We start from the raw sequence: 18,286 nt of genomic DNA, 5'->3' as shown, positions 1-18,286 counted from the left end.
AGTTTGTGAACCACTGCCATTTAGAACAGTGGTTTTCAACCTTTTTCATGCCAAGGACCCCAAAATTGATATATATTTGGCCGCAGACCCCCATCTGAAAATGTTTTGTGCCAGGGACCCCCAGAAGCAAAGATTTTAGTTAAAAAATATTCGCTTTAAAAATTTATATATATTTCAAAGATATGCACACATTTTCAAGATTTTTCAAAAATAGCCAAAGCTAAGTGGTTAAAAATGATTGTGACGCGATCAATCCATCACGGTGGGTACGCCACTGTACCCACCGTAGAGGCAGGAACTAAAATCTCGAACGGAACGGAATAAACCAGGCTGTACGGACCAGACTTTGTCAAACCTGGATTTGACTTAAATCCAGGCTTATTTAATTCTCGTGTAATAGGCCCAGGGTTGTGTAGCATGGAATGGCCTTCCTCTGCGTATAAGGGATTGTGCTACATTTCCATCTTTTAAATTCAATCTGAAAAGATGGTTGCTTGAAAACCAAAGCTGCAACCATTTGTGATCTTGTTTTAGGTTTATTTTTATGCTGTGTTCCCTATGTAATGTTATGTAAATGTATTCCACTGTTTCTCTGTCTGTTCTGATTTTATGTTTTTTTGTGAGGACTGCGGATGAAAACTAGCATCTTTGCTAAATCCGGTGTATTTGTAATATGACGTCCATTAATATGCATTGTCCAGTCCAAATAAACAAAGTAAAGTAAAGTCAGTGATAAGAGAATGTGTCCCTGTTTTTATTGTATTTTGATACTTGCTTTGGCAATGTAAACGTATGTTTTCTCATGCCAATAAAGCTCATTCGATTGTGTCCCTTATGGCCTCAAACATTAAGCCTGGCAGAATAAAAATGTGTACAGTACAATTACTGTATGTGGCACCATCATGTTTTTGAGATTCCCAAGAATCCCCTTCAGACAGATTAATAACTACTGTACATCATGTCATTTTGCATAAATACTGTATGAAGTCAGAAATGTGGAGTGATTTCCCCTCACATAAGATTCATCTAGAATTTTGCCTAGTTATGTCTGGGAAATCACCCCCTGAGTACCCTGCGGTAAACGTTTGATCATTAGAACCGTTAACTAGTTCCCAGAAATGGAATTAAACATGAGGTTCCATGCTGAACCACAGGTATTGTATGTACTTTATGTAGACATGGCACGATTGCTTGATTATTACTAAAGGAAATTAGTAAAGGACCCCCATTATTCTAAAGATGTACAAATGGAACCAAATGAGGTTACCAAATGGACATAAGGGTAAATTTGGTTCCATTTGTACACTCTCAACAGTTACAGACCTGTAAGGGTCCATTCGGAACTCCCCCAAGGAATACTGAGGGTCCCTGAACCCCACTTTGAGAACCACTGAATCCTAGCTTGTGCACATATGGATAACTGCATACTGTATAGCACACATGGTGCTACCTCAAAGAAATACAGGATTATGGAGGGAAATTGTTCAGATTAGCACCTCTTATTCTATATTGAATATGCCCTCTTAGCTAGAGCGATTCCATGCCTGGGAAGCCATAACAGTATTGAACCAGCTGTCTTTCAGGTTGAGGGCCTTTACGTTATTTTTATTTTTTTTACCCTATATGTCACTGCAAATTGGAAGGGATATCTGAATTTGGAAACTCAACCTGAATTCCAGGCCCATAACCCATTAAGACCTGAGGCGATTCTTAAAAATGTTTTCTAAATCCTAACAGTTAAAAAAAAAAAAAAATGTTTCAAGATTTTTCAAAAATAGCAGATATACAAGCTCGTAGCGCGGCACTCGGTGCCGCGCTATGAGCTTGTATATCTGCTATTTTTGAATAGCCAAAGAAATCTAAAGTGACACAGATGCGTTCCAGGTCTCAATGGGTTTAAAGGACTGGTCCCACTTTAGTTCACATTATTCCTACATTGATTAAAAAACGATTACATTAATACTCTAGAAATATCAATAAATACTTTTTCTTTTGGCAAATATCACAGACTAATACTGTAGTACACATCATAATTCCAATGGCAGTGAACGTTACATTCGACCGCACCACAGCAAAGTGATGACGATGATCCCTTTTGTTGATGATGAAACACCACAGGGGTCTCTGCTCAGCAATCAACACGCACCGAGAGTCAGAGCCGTCCGTCAGACCCCCCCTGCCGCTCCGTGGCGATGAGTGGGGCGGGCGGCGGCTGGAGTCACCTGTGGGCGTGCGGGAGAGGGGCGGGTCCTCGCAGGCTGACCGTGTCCCCGCTGGAGGAGTGGCGAGACGGGGCCTGGCCACATACCAGCGACGGCTCCGCCTCCTTGATCTCCATCGCTCGCTTGTACAGCTCCGCTGCTTTCTCGAAGTCGCCCTCCTCGTAGCTGAAAGAAAACGAGCGCTTTGTGATTTTTTTACTGCGATTCCCTAGACTTGCTTGTCGTTCGTCCGTTGCTTTGATATCGCCGCGCACCCTTCTCCTTCCCCGGTTACCTGAGTACAGCCAGGTTCTTCAGGGTTTCTCCAACTCGTGGATGGGAGCGTCCCAGACTGTCCTCATACACCTTCAGAGCTCGCTCATACAGGGGTAAGGCCTCAGTGTGCTTTTTCTATACGAGACACAATAATAGTCAGCTCTAGGGATGCAACAATGAATCAAAACTAATCGATTTCATACATTTTAAGGGCGGGAAATCTATGTTTTTTGCTCGTCATTATAGGAGGCAAAGGTAAAGCAAAAATAGCAGATCTACAGACTCACTACACAACGCATCCCATCATGACGTGGCGCGTTTTGAGCTTGTAGATTGGCTATTTTTGTGTGACACTGTTGTACGACGAAACATAAATCTGGGCTAATCAAATATAATTGTTTTGCGTCAACCTGTTAAAAAAAAGAAAAAACATGGTTCTCAATTATTCGATGAAAAAGAGATCAATTAAATAATCGCTAATAAAATAATTGATAGTTGCAGCCCGAGTTAGCTCCTCTCCTCAAGAGCCTGACAAACACCAACAGACACACACACGTGATACTGACACTGAAATGCATTGGTGCTCAACGTGTTATTGAATGACAGAGACTCTTATGTTGACCAGTCTTACCAGTTGGCAGTAGATGACGGCCAGGTTGACCAGGGCTGTGGCCACACTGGGGTGTTTGGGCCCAAAACTCTTCTCCCTGATGTCCAGTGCAAGCTCATACAGCGGAGCAGCTTTTTCTAGCTTTCCCTGCACAACACATGCAGAGTGGCTTAATTTAATCAACCTCTCCAATCGGTATTATGAGGCAACAATAGGCTGTATGCACAGCAACCATATTGGAAAGAAATTGGGCCTCTTCCCTTACTATTTAGTGTAGCACAGTGGTTCTCAAACATTTTAATTTCAAGGACCCCCATAACTCTGAGAGTGTACAAATGGAACCAAATGGACCCTTACGGTTCCATTTGTTTCCATTTGTACACTCTCAGAGTTACACACTTGTAAGGGGCCATGTAGAACCACCTCAAGGAATGATGAGGGTACCTGGACCACACTTTCAGACCCACTGGTGTAGCAGTGTTTCCAGTGAGCCAACATGCACAATATCATCACCCTGACTCTGTTTGACCAGAATGGAACAGAGCCTTAAATAGTATCATTGGTAACACCTGTGAAGGAAGTAAGAAAGAGGCCCAATTTCTTTCCAATATGGCCGCTGTGCATAGAGCCTATTAACGATAATGCTAGAGACAATATGAACCAATTCGATACAACACATTTATACAGAAAAGGCATCACATGCAAAATTAGAGAGACAATGTGAGAGTATTAAAATCACTGTAATAGCTACCTTATACAGCATTATAGAACTATTAAACACAAATGTGGTAATATTACAACGCATGCCCCCACTTATAATGCACAAAAGTGATAATAAAGTAAGAATATGATAGTAAGTTGCATTTAAATGGTTATGGTTGTACTCCTGATCAGGGGTTGACACTAAGGTCTCAGAGGCACTTGCCCATCGGGCAAGTGCAGGTCATGTTCTACTTGCCCACAGGTCTTGCCCACTTGCCCGAAAAGTAAATCGTCCTTTATAAAATGATGGTAAAATTAGAATTACCGTTCAATTTAACACATTTTTTACTTTCTACTTGTGAATTATGGGGCTGCACGATAAAAAATGTCATACCTCAATATCAAGTATCTGAATAGCTATGAATATGACTATGGGTTAACACTTGTTATTTTATATTTTTAAGTGTAGCAACAGTGAAAACAGCACATTATAGGGCCAACCGTGCTCTTATTTTACATTCCACAGACCATTTTGAAGTCCATACAAATAAACATAAATAATGTTTTGATGGATAAATGCAAATGATGGAATCATATATTGTCGTTGTCGGGCAGAAACCTTGTATTTCCATATTTCAATGGTTTTGTAATATGGAAAAATATGTTTGTTCATAAATGCCCTACTTCATCATTCAAGAGTGTCACACTATAAGAGTAAAATAGCAGATCTACAAGCTCCCAACGTGTCGAGATACAATGCATTGTGAGCTTGTAGATCAGCTATTTTCACTATTAGTTCTTTTTTTTAAGGACATACAAGGTTTCCACCTGACAGCAACGTTATATAGCCTATATGTGGTTCTGTATCAGTATATCAGTCAGTTTTAGCAGATTTCATTCCAATTGGCTGCCTATGAATTTCACAGGCCTGGGCAGACAACCTGGCCTGGCGGGGATCTGCGCACCAAGCACAGCAGCACAGCGGGTGCACACAATTAACTTAATGAGGGAGCTTGCGACTAATTTTGCACACCAAAAACTGCTCAAACAATGTCAAACTGTCATGATTCTAGCTGCTGAAACCTTCCTCTTTGGATTATTGTTTAAAAAAGGAACAGAACATGGCTGTTTTTAAAGGATTATATTTATTTCTTGTCCGTCGCGGTGAGGTCACAGCTTCTTTCTTATTTGAATGATAGCATAAACTTTGAAGTTGTTTCCAGTAATTAATTTCTATTGCTGGCTGGATCTCTCATAAGTTTGGGATTTGACTGTATTTCGTCACATTTATTAATCTATATGCGGCTGTTGATAAAACGTCGGGTTGTTTAGCCTACCGTTTGATATGCACAGATGCGCTGGCATTGACAATCCATGAGATGGCTGCTAAGCAGTTCACTTGTGTTATACCTCTACTGGTTAGTTCTAGTAGAATGGCAGTTCCAACGTTCTAAAAAACAAGTGTAGGGGAAATGAATGATGATTTAAAAAAAAACATCGGGCCACATCGGTGAAATAATGGCCGATGTTGCGGTTTGGCTGTACTCTTAAGAGCCACTGCACGTAAAGTGTGTGTGTGTGTGTGTGTGTGTGTGTGTTACACAAAGTGTGTGTGCGTGGGAGGGAAGGACAGAGAGGGAAGAGGGTGGGGGGGGCAGAGTGCTCTGGCCACGTTCATGTGTTTAGACAGATATCTCATGTTGTGTTTATAGTGAACAAAAGATGGTTGCGTCCCCACTGCCACTCAAGCGCGCACTTGCCCTGTAGGGCAGGCTGAAAGCTAACTCCACCTGCCCGCAAGTTTTATTTACCTGCCCCGGGCAGTCGGGCAGGCGTTAGTGTCAATCCCTGAGCCTGATGCATTACAATATGCAATGTCAAGAAAACGTGTTAGCCAAGAGTCAACAGCACCCGACAAGTCTCACCCTGCGTTTATAGAGCATGGCCAGGTGTTTGAGTGTGTACGCCAGTGAGGGGTGGTCCGGCGACAAGGCCTTCTTGCGGATGTCCAGCGCTCGCTCGTACATGTCCTCGGCGGTCTCGTACTCCCTCCTCTCGGTGTGCAGCGCGGCCAGGTTGTTCAGTGACTGGGCGCAGTCCGGGTGGTCGGGACCCAGGACGCGTTGACGCATCTCCAGCGAGCGGGCCAGAAACACCTTGGCTGCCCTGGGGCGGGGAAGTGGGGGGTTTAGATCAGTTGGTTTCATTTTACACTCTCAAGAGTTAAATTATTGTTAAACATCTGCATTACTTAATTAAAGAATTGTTATTTATGAACGTTTGCCTGCCATCTCTCCTATGGTACCAACATCAATATATATATCAATATATATATATATATATATATATATATATATATATATATATATATATATATATATATATTATATATAGCTTCATATTTACCATCTATAAAGATGGAAGAATTTATCGTATGTAGGTCTGAGTGTGTGCATGTGTGCATGAGTGAGTGTGTGTGTGTGTGTGTGTGTGTGTGTGTGTGTGTGTGTGTGTGTGTGTGTGTGTGTGTGGGGGGGGTCTTACTCCAGGTTGTTCTGGAGATAGTAGAGGACTCCCAGCTCGTTGAGAGTCTTGGCACAGTCAGTCGAGTCTTTACCCAGAGTCAGCTCTTCCAGCTGCAGGGCTCTGCGCCTCAACACAGTGAAACCATACTGCCAAGAGGAAGAGAAAGAGACAATTAATAAAAGGGAGTGTATGAGTCAGTGACTGACTGAATGAGTGACTTACACATACTCACCATATGACCTTTCTGCTGTGCGGTCTTCTGACGGATCCTCACCGATCTCTTCCTGAGTTTTTCTGCTTGTTCATACCTGGTAATAAAAACAAAACATACAGTAATTGCACAATAGAAATAGTTTCTGTGTGGTTTCTCATCTCAAAACACGTTCAAACCAGTGGCTGGCATCTTCATAAACCAACGCAGCCGTTTCAGCAACGAGCTTCGGCTCTGCTAGTAAGTTGTGGGTTACGGTAGTGAACCACATAACTGGAAGGACTCTTAATCCAGTCACATATACTTACAGTGAATCCCACAAACATGAAGCAGTATTCTAATAAGAGTACGTTTGACAATAAAAAACTAAACCAATAAAAACAGCATCCGGTTCTCCTTTACTTGTTTTGTTTCTGGTAAAGCATGGCGAGCGACTCCAGCTCTCGTGCCACGCTGGCGTGCTCGGCCCCGTAGGCGTTCTCGCTGATCTCCAGGGCCTGCTTGTACAGCTGCTCGGCGTTGCCGTACTTCCGCCACTGGACATAGACCCCGGCCAGCTGGTGCAGGGAGCGAGCCACGCTGGGGTGGTCCGGATCCAGCGCCGTCTCTCTGATCTCCAGCGACCTCTGGAGAGGAGCTACGGCCTAAACGCACAAGACCCAATGATTCCCAATTGAGGGAATAAATGGATTCAGACACACAGAAGGGCAGAAATATAGAGTTTTCTAAGTGAGGATAATAGTATAAGAAATAAAATGAAAACCAAACATGTTATTAAATACAAATACCAGTGCAAATGAAAAAACTAATAATGTAGCAGTTTGAGAACCACTGCTGCAGTGGGTTTAAATGTCATAGTTATGTCGTCTACCTGGCTGGGGAGGCCCAGGTCCTTGAGGAAGCGTCCCAGGGTTTCATACAGGTTGGACAGCATCATCATGCTGTCTTCAGTCTCACAGGTCTTCTCGTAGCGCTTCAGAGAGTCAAAGTACTCCGTGGCCATGGAGCTCTTGTCCTTGCCCACGTACTGCCAGTAGGCTAGCAGCTCGGAGAAATGACCCCTAGGCGCATCATGCACCAAATTTAAGAGAAGAATCAGCCATGAGTGCTTTAACCCATTAAAACCGGAAAAGCATTTTAGATTGTTCCACAAGTTCACAGCTCGTCACTTAGTGTCATGTACATCTACAATTTTTTTTAAGTGTTTGAAAAATATATAATAATTTTGAACTGATTTAGAAGGCTTTTGTAGAATCGGCCTCAGGCCTTAAAGGAGTAGTTCACCAAAAATATGCCACATTTCAGGAGTAGTTCATCAAAAATGACAAAATCAAAGAAATCTCCATGAATTCAAGGCTTCATGGCATGTGTAATTAATGGAAAATAAGTACTTTTGGGGTGAACTACTCCTTTAAAGTGTTAATAAACCTCTGTAGTAAATCTCTGTAAATCTCTGTAGTAAAATGTTTGTTTTCCACTGATGAAACTACTTTCATGGGCTGTGTACGAAATTCCATACGAACTATATTATTTAGTGTGCGAGACTTTTTAGTGTGTCCAAAAGCATAGTAGCTACTTGTGAAATGTGAAATGCATACTATATTTCAAAAATGCATAATGTTTGTATTGCATTTTAGTATTGCATAATATTACAGAAATGCATAATATTGCAGTAACATTACAGTATGCAATACTGGACACTACGCCGGTATGAATGTCTCACAATGCAAAGCGGTAGCTGCAACAACAACATACTGTACGTGGTGTGCAGTGTCCAAACCTCTGGCGTAACATCAATTACTCTTCTATTAAATACATCTAGCATGTAGTTACTTGTTGAAACCGATGACATGCCCACCAGCAAACAACCTTTAACTGCTATACTCACAGTAATGAAACAGGAACATGTACTGTATTTGTAGTACCTCAGATTTTTCACAAGATGGAGCACTTCCCTAACATTCTGTGTGGTCTGATTAGTATTGTCCATACTAATGTGTAAGCACTCAAAAGGCATGTTGGAAAATAACATACTGATTAGTATGTACTAGCATGGGATTTCGCACGCAGCAATGGTTTGTATCAGTGTAATGTGTACCTCTTGTACAGGTGCTACTTTCTGAGAATGCATGGCGTTTGATTCAGTGTAGTGAATGGTGTAGTATGCTGGGTTTGATTCAGTGTAGTGTGCATGGTATGATTCAATGTGGTGTGTACTGTGTAGTACACATGGTTTTATTCAGTGTAGTTTATATTACACATAGTTTGATTTAGTGTATAGTACACATGGTTTGATTCAGTGTAGTTTATAGTTCACATAGTTTGATGCAGTGTGGTGTGTACCTCTTGTAAAGATTCTGGGAGACAAACAGATTAAGGAGGCTGAGCTGTAGCTTGGCCTTGTCCTCCTGCTGCTGGAGCAGCCAGGGCAGCTCGTCTGCTACACGCCACGTCACCCTGTCCTGACTGAACACACACACACACACACACACACACACACACACACACACACACACACACACACACACACACACACACACACACACACACACAAGTTGTGGTGATTAAAGTCTGAGCTCACCTGAGCTGTGAGGAGTATACACTGTACTCATGTGTTGAACCATACTGTGTTGTACCTGAGTTGCTGGCTGAAGTAGTGGATCAGTTTCTCTCTGTAAACTGCAGTACTGGTCCCTCCATTCAGAAACTCCAGCCTGACTGCCTCCCAAGCCTGACAGACAGACAGAAAAACATTTACTTGTCAGTGTGAGGCCTTTCCCATGGATGTGACATTCATTCAAGATCATGATGGGAGAAATGTTAACGTCCCCCAAGGCAGAAGAACCCAGTGTACCTGAAGGTGCTGGAACCTAATGAGTCCACAGCCCAGGGCCACAATACAGAGCCTGTTGAGCTCATGGAGCAGGGAGGAGAGGAAGGGCATGTCCAGCTCTGGGAGAAGGTCCAGAACCTCTGACTCACTCATGCCATTATGACTGGCGCACACCAAACACAGCATCTGACGAGGGAACAGAAAAAAAAAAACCACATAAACTAAAACAAGCCTGTAAAAGAACAGAAGAGAATGACAAGAAAGCATAAGAAAATCACTTAGTAGTCTAAGTTATTCATGGGATCTCTGATATCATTCTAGCAGAGACGGCCATTTGAAAGGAAGGGAAACTGAACAAATAAAAATGATATGCCATCTCGCAAATAGAGACAATTTGGAAGTTCTTTCATGGAAAACTTTGGGAACCCCTGCTCTAAAGCCTATTTATGAACAGCGGTGTATTTCAGTGATGTTTGTTTGGTTTACCTCCCTCATGATGTGTCTCTCCCTGTCTGTGCTGAGGGTGTCCAGAGTCATGGTCAGGCCCAGACGGTACAGTGACATGGTGTCCTGACACAGGAGACACTGCTCCAGACTGCTCTCCAGCGACGAGCATGACCTACTGCTGGACATGAACACAACATGTTGTATGGAAACAATAACATCTATGGAATGCAGCTTTCATACACACATCGGAAAACGTTGTGTGACTCACCTGGTGATCGTCCTTGCCAGCAGCGTTACATACAACGCGTTGCAGGTGGATGGAGAACGACAATGCCTCTCCAGTTTCTTCTCCTATAACAAAGAGATCAGAGAGATCGTAACAGAGAGGTGATAATACTGTAGGTTCAATCCCTGCTGGACCTAAGGCCTTGTTCAGACGGCAGTCAAATCCGATTTGTTTGTCAAAGCCGATTTTTAGGACTGTCTGTCCACAATGTTATTTGCACAAGTGATCAGAGCTGATTTGTGTGTTCAGACGGATTTAAACTGCTTAGGTTGCTGTGGTTACGATGTAACATCATAATGACATAGATCAATAATAATATCATAGATAATGTCTCCGTCTGTCCAGGGACTGTTGTTCTCCATTTCTTTCATTAATAATACTTTTGTTTTTAAATTACCTTGCTCCAGAAATCATTGAAAATCATTCTCATTCCTGGGTTCTGTAATGACATCAATGTTATGTATTGCACTGCGAGTGACGCAATGCTTCACATTCATACAGTTACGGACATTCACATCTGGGAGTTTCCCCATTGACTCACCAGCTCCATCAGAGCAGTTACGAAGGTAAAAGCCTTGCTCAGGGACAGTCTGACAGAGCAGCGTTTCTTATTACCTTTCCCCACCCAGATACTTACTAAGCTGGATTGGACATTCAAACTGGCAACCTTACACTCACATGTCTTCTAGACATGGGACAGTTAAACGGTTAACCGCGGCAGAGTTAAACGGTTAACCGTTTAACCAGAATGTGTGTCACTAACCGTTTAGGACCGAAATTAAATCATATACAAATAAATACAATATTAACACAATATTACTGGACACACACAGGACTGCAACTTTATTTATTGATATGACATCATAGGCGGTTAACAGCGGTTGACCGCCCACAGTCCAAAGGTTAAACGTTTCCAAAAAAGGTCCATGGTTGAATGGACATTGTCTCATTTGCTAAGAGCATTTTTTCCCCACAGCATTTAGAGAGCAAACGGAAGGGCTGAGCACTCACCTGGTCCTTGGTGAGTTTGACCTCCATGGCCTGGCACTCTGCGTTGACCACACTCCTCACCTCCCTGGCACTCAGTGGGTCCAGGTGGAGGGTGGGCCACAACCTGAGCACACACAATCATTACAATTAATGACGGATTTATACTTTGCCCTACGACGGTATCGCACGCTTAAAATAGCAGAGCAATAAGCTCACAACGCGCACGAGTTGAGAGCTTGTAGTTTAGCTATTTTCAGCAGTGGTGGAAAGTACCACTTCAGCCCTATATACATTTCGGCCATTTGAAAATAGCCGATCTACAAGCTCGAGCTTGTAGATCTGCTATTTTCAAAATACTTTTATACATTTGAAAATTTGAAAAGGGACATTCTGCATATTGAGTACTTTTACTTTTGGTACTTTAAGTACATTTTGATGCCAATACTTTTGTACTTTGACTCAAGTACATTTAGAATTCCGGACTTCTACTTGTAACAGAGTATTTCTTTACTGCAGTATTGATACTTTTACTTAAGTAAGAAATATGAGTACTTTTTCCACCACTGATTTTCAGCGTGCGACACTGACATGCAACAGAGCATAAATTAACAAACTAAGCTAAAACGAATTATTCTCGCCGCACGCATACCTTACACGCACTGTGGGGAAGTCCCGGACTTTATTACACAAACCCAGTGCTTTGTTGAAGTTAATCCTATAAACAATTACAAAAGTGTGGTCTAAAAGCAATAACAGAGCATACCCGCTATACCGTGAAATATAGTCACAGCAGTGTCAATATATCTCACAGTATAGTACCCACTCTTGTATGTTATTGCTTGTTTAGAAAGGTATTTATTTAGATATGGTAGCATTGGAACAGATAACAGCATACACATACATACTGTACGCGCTTGCACGTAGCTTCAATGACAACAACTGAGTATTTTTATGTTAGATACGTGGTCTATTTTCTAAGTGAGTCTCACCTCCAGGCCTGAGGACATGTTTCCACGTTGACAGACACCACCACTCTCACGTTGACGGGCAGAGGGTCGATCAGCCACTTCATGTGCCTTTCAGCTTGCTGGAAGCAGAAGAGAAAATCTTTAACTGTGATGAGAGCATTGTGATTGTGAACATCCCCTCCAGTGGGGCGTCTGTACCAGTGTTGCCAGATTTTGCGAGAAAACCAAGCAACCAGGTCTATGAAAACAAGCCCAAAAGCAGTGACTAGGCTAGATGAGCACTTTAAACCTATATACATTGGCTATTTGAAAATAGACGATCTACAAGCTCACAACGCGTCACATAAAGAAAATCTTGAGAAACAAAGTGCAAAATGTGGCGTATTTTTTGGAAACATCTCACAACACAAATGGAGAGGTGTCCCTTTTGGAACCTCAACCTCTTAGGTACTACTCACGGCCAAAGCACTGCTCCACTTCTCTCCCAACTTGCTACAAAAATCGCTCATGCAAAAGTATAGAAGTACTTCTATTTTATTTTCCACCTTCACATGTGTCTCCTTTTATAATAATCATAAAGTGCTCTATATTTCATCTCGCAATTTACTTCCGGGTGTTCCGTTTTGAACAGCCAATCATCTGCGAGATAGTGAGCACGGAGAGGGAGAGAGAGAGAGAGAGAGGGGTGAGAGAGAGAGCGCGAGAGAAAGAAGGACGTGCAAGACAGCGACACAGACAGGGAGAGAGAGGGAGAGAGAGAGGGGTGAGAGAGAGTGAGGGAGGGAGGGAGGGAGGGAGGGAGGGAGGGAGAGAGAGAGAGAGACAAGGAGAGTGTGTGTGTGTGTGTGTGTGTGTGTGTGTGTGTGTGTGTGTGTGTGTGTGTGTGTGTGTGTGTGTGTGTGTGTGTGTGTGAGAGCGCGAGGGAGAGAGGGAGGGGGAGAGAGAGATGATGAAGGAACGAGAGAGACAAGGAGAGCATGTGTGTGTGTGTGAGAGAGAGAGCGCGAGAGAGAGAGGGAGGGAGGGAGAGAGGGAGGGAGGGAGGGGGAGAGAGAGATGATGAAGGAACGACACACAGCTGTGCGCAATGACTGCACAGACAGACAGACAGACAGGAGAAGCACAGGCTGCACAGCTGATTTTCAGCGTTCGCTGTTGTGATAACTATTAAAGTTTCTGTAAGAAAGGCCAGGCAGGTGTTGCCAATAATGATTACTAATGACTAAGGTGTTCTTACTTTTAGTTAATTGTGTATCATGCCAGTTCCTTAATAGACAGGAGGGCCTTATTGGGCAGTTGGATATTGAAGCCAGCCTACTCCAATTATCATTTATTGTGTTCAGGTTAACATGACCCAGAGTGTCAGTCTAGTTTGTTTGCCTCCAGAGCAGACATCTCTGTGCAGTATGTGTCATTCCTGATAAGTGAGTACTTTATGTTGTAGGCTTTGTGCTTCTGTTCTTTATTTAATTCAGTTTTGTGTCATTGTTTGTACTTTGTGCTAATTTATTAGTTTGGTACAGTGTTGCTTTTCATGAATATGAACGTGTGTGTTTTTGGTTTTGTATTCCAGACCATACTGTCAGACTGTACTATTCTACTGTCACTAAAATCAGTAAAGTGGAAGTCAACTATAACAAGGTGGTGGTCCTGTGTCCATTTGTTCTAACCGACAAACAGGGGCGAGTGCCAAATCTCCCCCATATACAGTCCTTTCATTAACCCTCAGCTACAATTTGGTCCCTCGAGCCGGATAGTGGCACTTACCCCTGCCCCATTATGGACCACCATGAAGAGGATACAGCACCAATAGTCCGATCAAGGCGGCTGACCCAGCCACCTCTTAGATTTGAGGACTACGAGGTAGGCCATGTCAACCGAAGGAGACCTGCCCCAATTTTCCCTAGTTCAACACAGTATAGATCGGGGCCCGAAGAGGAGTGGTACCCGAGTCCAGAGGGAGCTGCCAGGATGACACCCCTCACACATGACCCTTCAGACACCAGCCACAGATGGGATGTTACTTTAGATAAGTGGGGCTATTCTCAGGAGGAGAACATTACCAGTAAAATGGAGTCTCGTCCTGACCCACAGCTAGCCTACCGTCGGCAGCAAGAGCCCCTGGAGGATTATGTGGAACACTCCACTCCCTTCGAGCAGCACTGGAGGCCTAGACGACGTCCAGTGCAATACCCATCAGAGATGGAGGAGATTCACAGGGAGAATGGCAGGTTACATCAATCTCACAGAGCGATGCAGGCAGAGTTGGCAGAGCTTCGACTGTTTAAAGAGGAGATGAAGAGGTTCATGGTGTCCGTCCATAACACCGAACCACCCCAGCAACCTGCCGCCCAACACCTACCTCCCGCAGAGGTGGAGCAGGCAGGGCCAGCTCCCCAAACACAGCCACAGTCGCTTCCACCCCAGCAACCTGCCGCCCAACACCTACCTCCCACAGAGGTGGAGCAGGCAGGGCCAGCTCCCCAAACACAGCCACAGTTGGTTCCTCCGATACACCCACCACCTCCACCTCCAGACGCGGAACTAATGGAGGATAATGAGGAAGACTGGCAGGACCCATCTCCATGGCCGAATGCAGAAGAGGTGAGACAACCTCCAACACCCGTAGAACCAGTATTAGACATACTGGAGAAGTTGATGACTGAGCTTCGGGTCGTAAAGGACCAAGCCAATGTGGTTCCTCACCAGAGCAGAGAACCACCAGCCATCAAGAGACAGGGTTCGCTACTTCGTAGGGACCCTCACCCGCAGACGCCACATGTGAAACTGGAGTCCCTGAATGTAGGACGGTCCGAGTCACTTCCTCCACCCAGGTTTTCAGCTGCAACGCGCCCCTACAGTGTGGCGTATACTCAGCCTTCTTGGCTTGCAACACGTGCATACAGTGTGCCGTATACTCAGGCACCTCCTCAGCCTGCAACACGCCCCCACAGTGTGCCGTACACTCAGCCAGCCCCTCCGCAGCCAACGACCTCTGCAACAGCCTACGAGCCTCAGCGGTTGAGGCAGGCTGGCTCACCTGTCCTTCAATCTCCCAATGGCTTCATAGCCAATGTCGAGCCAACCTACAGAGGGCCAAGGCCAACCATTCCCCACTTCAGTCACAGAGACCCCAGTGAATTTGCACGGCTAAAGATGGCCCTAGCAAACCTGCTACCCCCGGAATGGACTGAGTTATTTAAATACCAAATATTGGTTGATCACCTCAAGCTTGAGGAGGCCCGACTTGTTGCAGATTCATATTTACATTCTCCCACCCCTTACTCAGACACCATGGCGGCTCTGAACGAGAAATATGGTCAGCCCCACCACATTGCTCTGCACAGGATTGCCAGTGTCATGGACTCACCAGACCTTCGTCGTGGGGACAATGTCGCCTTTGAGAAGTTTGCCCTTCAGGTCCGGTCCTTAGTGGGCATGCTTAGGACCCTGGGTCCAGACGGCGAAGCAGAGCTACATTGCGGGTCCCATGTAGCTCGCCTCCTGAGCAAGTTACCACCTGAGCAGAGAGCAGATTTCAGACGTGCCATGTTCCGTAACCCAAGTGCTGTTCACACGCTGTTAGACTTCTCAGAGTGGCTGCAATACGAGGCCTGGTGTCGTGATTATGATGGACAGTCCTTTAACACTACAGAGAAGTCAGGTTTCCAGAAGCAGAGAGCCACCACCATCCTACACGGATCTAAGGAGAGTCCCGAGCAGGCACAACCCACAAATTCACAATGTGGCCCTGCTAACCAGCGCAGCAAGGGAAAACCCTATTGCCCTTATTGCGATAATAATCAGCATTATCTGAGCCAGTGCTCTGCCATTAAGGCACTGTCTAAGGACCAGGTGTCTGAATGGATCAGGGCCCAAAGGAAATGTTGGCGCTGTGGGAGGTCTCACCAGGCAGCACAGTGTGACCTCAAGAAACCCTGTGGCATTTGCCAAGGTAAGCATCTGGAAGTCTTGCACGAGGTGAACACCAGAGAACCCAAGGAAGAACATAACGAAGATGTCTGGTCTGGTCTGGTCAGCACCACCACTGACGTGCTTTATCTGGACCGTCCGCCTGACCACAACAGAGTTTTGTTGAAAGTTGTCAGAGTGACCTTGCACTCTGGAGACAAAAGTTTGGACACATACGCCCTCCTGGACGATGGTTCGGAGCGCACCATACTCCTTTCAGTAGCTGCAAGGAAGCTCGGTTTGCATGGAACCCCAGAAAACTTAGACCTGAGGACCATCCGGCAGGATATCGAAACCCTGCAGGGTGCATCAGTTTCATTCCACATCTCCCCTGCCTCTAACAGCAAGAGTCGCTTCACCATCAGGGGTGCCTTTACAGCAGAACGCCTGGGGCTAGCTGACCACTCATACCCTGTTAAGAGTTTACAGAAACAGTACAACCACTTGGTTGGCCTCCCGTTACAGTCCTTTGAGCATGCCAGACCTCTCTTGCTCATTGGGACTGACCAGCCTCACCTCGTTACGCCCATCGAGCCAGTAAGGCTGGGACCGCCAGGTGGGCCAGCCGCAGTTAAAACCAGACTGGGTTGGACTCTTCAGGGTCCTACGAAGTCGATGGGGCGGCATATCCGCCCACAGCAGTGCCTGTTCACCACCCTACTGCCCCAAACCCCTGAACTACTGAGCAACGTTGAGAAGCTCTGGCAGGCAGATGTCCTCCCCTATAGGACAGAGAAGGTTGTGACCCGCTCTAGGCAAGACAAAGCAGCTTTGGACATGTTGGACACTAAAACCACACGGGTGGAGGTAGACGGAGTCTTCCGCTATGCAACCCCACTCCTGCGCTGCAAAGACATGCCCGTCTTCCAGGCCTCACAAGAGTCGGTTATGCCCAACCTGCGAAGCACAGAGAGACGTCTCAGTAAAGACCCTGACCTAGCCTCAGCCTACTGTGAGGAGATCCACAAGCTGATCCAGGCCGGTGTGGTGGCTAAGTTGAGTCCGGAGGCACCCACTCCAGAAGGGGAGTCGTGGTTCATCCCCCATCATATGGTGAGCCGCAACAATAAGAACCGCATTGTATTCAACTGTTCCCATGAGTACCGGGGTCTCAATCTGAATGCATGCCTGCTTCCCGGTCCAACCCTGGGTGCCTCCCTGTTAGGAGTATTGCTGCGGTTCCGTGAACATGCCATCGCCATCAGTGGAGACATCAAGGGGATGTTCCACCAGGTCCGCCTGCTTCCCCAAGATAGACCGCTGCTGAGGTTTGTGTGGCGTGACCTCAAAAGAGAACAGCCTCCGGATATTTATGAGTGGCAAGTGCTTCCGTTTGGCACTACATGTAGCCCATGCTGTGCCACCTTTGCACTACAACGCCATGTCTTAGACCATAGCAGTCCTGACGAAGATGTGCGATTATCGGTAGAACAGTGCTTCTACGTCGACAACTGCCTTCAGAGCCTGCCGACTCCGGAGGAGGCCAAGAACCTGGTCGATAAGTTACGGACGCTACTGCTCTCGGGAGGATTTGACCTCCGTCAATGGGCGAGCAACGATCCAAGCACCATCCGTCACTTACCAAGTGAGGCCAGGTCCAGCAGTAGTGAGCTATGGATAGCTCAAGAGAAGTCAACCTCCCCCGAATCTGCCCTTGGACTCAGTTGGCATGCCCCGAGCGATACCCTGGGCTATAAGCATCGACCAGTTGACTACGAAGTGTTAACAATGAGGAATGTGTACAAGGTGCTAGCGTCCCAGTATGACCCCCTTGGATACATCATGCCATACACCACCCGGGCAAAAATGTTGCTTCGACAGTTCTGGGACAAGCAGCGAGATTGGGATGACCCACTCCTCCCCCAGGAGTTGCTGCAGTCCTGGAAGGAATGGGAAGAGGAGCTGCAGATCCTGCCTCGCATCACCCTGCCCCGGTCCTATGTCCCTGATGAGGTCGACATCTCCAGTGTTACTAGACAGATACATGTGTTCTGTGATGCATCAGAGCAGGCTTACGGGTCAGTTGCATACCTCAGAACTGAAGACAGCCACGGTAAAATTGTCCTGTCCTTCCTTCTGGCCCGTTCTAGAGTGGCTCCTAAGAGACAGCTTTCTATACCCCGATTGGAGCTCTGCGCTGCAGTGACTGGAGCCCAGCTGGCGAAGCTTCTCGAGAAAGAGCTCACCTTGAAGATTGACAGCACCACCCTTTGGACCGACTCAACGACTGTGTTGATGTGGCTACAGTCTGAGTCATGTCGTTT

At 45.5% G+C, this 18,286-nt stretch overlaps 1 protein-coding gene across 2 annotated transcripts in view; it reads right to left on the bottom strand.

Annotated features, from left to right (window-relative positions):
- Positions 1–1,863: 1,863 nt before the first annotated feature.
- The window catches only part of nphp3 (nephronophthisis 3), a 30,825-nt gene continuing 14,402 nt past the window's right edge, over positions 1,864–18,286 (bottom strand). Inside the window, exons 15-29 of one of the 2 annotated variants that reach the window (XM_080417619.1) lie at positions 12,072–12,169; positions 11,104–11,206; positions 10,075–10,157; positions 9,846–9,984; positions 9,381–9,545; positions 9,163–9,257; positions 8,870–8,992; positions 7,398–7,587; positions 6,929–7,170; positions 6,548–6,623; positions 6,334–6,461; positions 5,715–5,955; positions 3,109–3,234; positions 2,497–2,612; positions 1,864–2,387 (exon numbers count right to left, since the gene is read on the bottom strand). In XM_080417619.1, coding sequence (XP_080273745.1) covers positions 2,219–2,387; positions 2,497–2,612; positions 3,109–3,234; positions 5,715–5,955; positions 6,334–6,461; positions 6,548–6,623; positions 6,929–7,170; positions 7,398–7,587; positions 8,870–8,992; positions 9,163–9,257; positions 9,381–9,545; positions 9,846–9,984; positions 10,075–10,157; positions 11,104–11,206; positions 12,072–12,169 — 2,094 coding nt within the window. In that variant the 3' untranslated portion in view covers positions 1,864–2,218. The remainder of the gene's footprint in view (positions 2,388–2,496; positions 2,613–3,108; positions 3,235–5,714; positions 5,956–6,333; positions 6,462–6,547; positions 6,624–6,928; positions 7,171–7,397; positions 7,588–8,869; positions 8,993–9,162; positions 9,258–9,380; positions 9,546–9,845; positions 9,985–10,074; positions 10,158–11,103; positions 11,207–12,071; positions 12,170–18,286) is intronic. The other variant, XM_080417620.1, reaches the window with a different exon arrangement.

The sequence above is a fragment of the Gymnoscopelus braueri genome, assembly GCF_963280865.1.
Source record: "Gymnoscopelus braueri genome assembly, chromosome: 21".
NCBI lineage: Eukaryota > Metazoa > Chordata > Actinopteri > Myctophiformes > Myctophidae > Gymnoscopelus > Gymnoscopelus braueri.
Note: the sequence above shows the minus strand (reverse complement) of the source record. Positions and strands in the feature narration are given on the sequence as shown.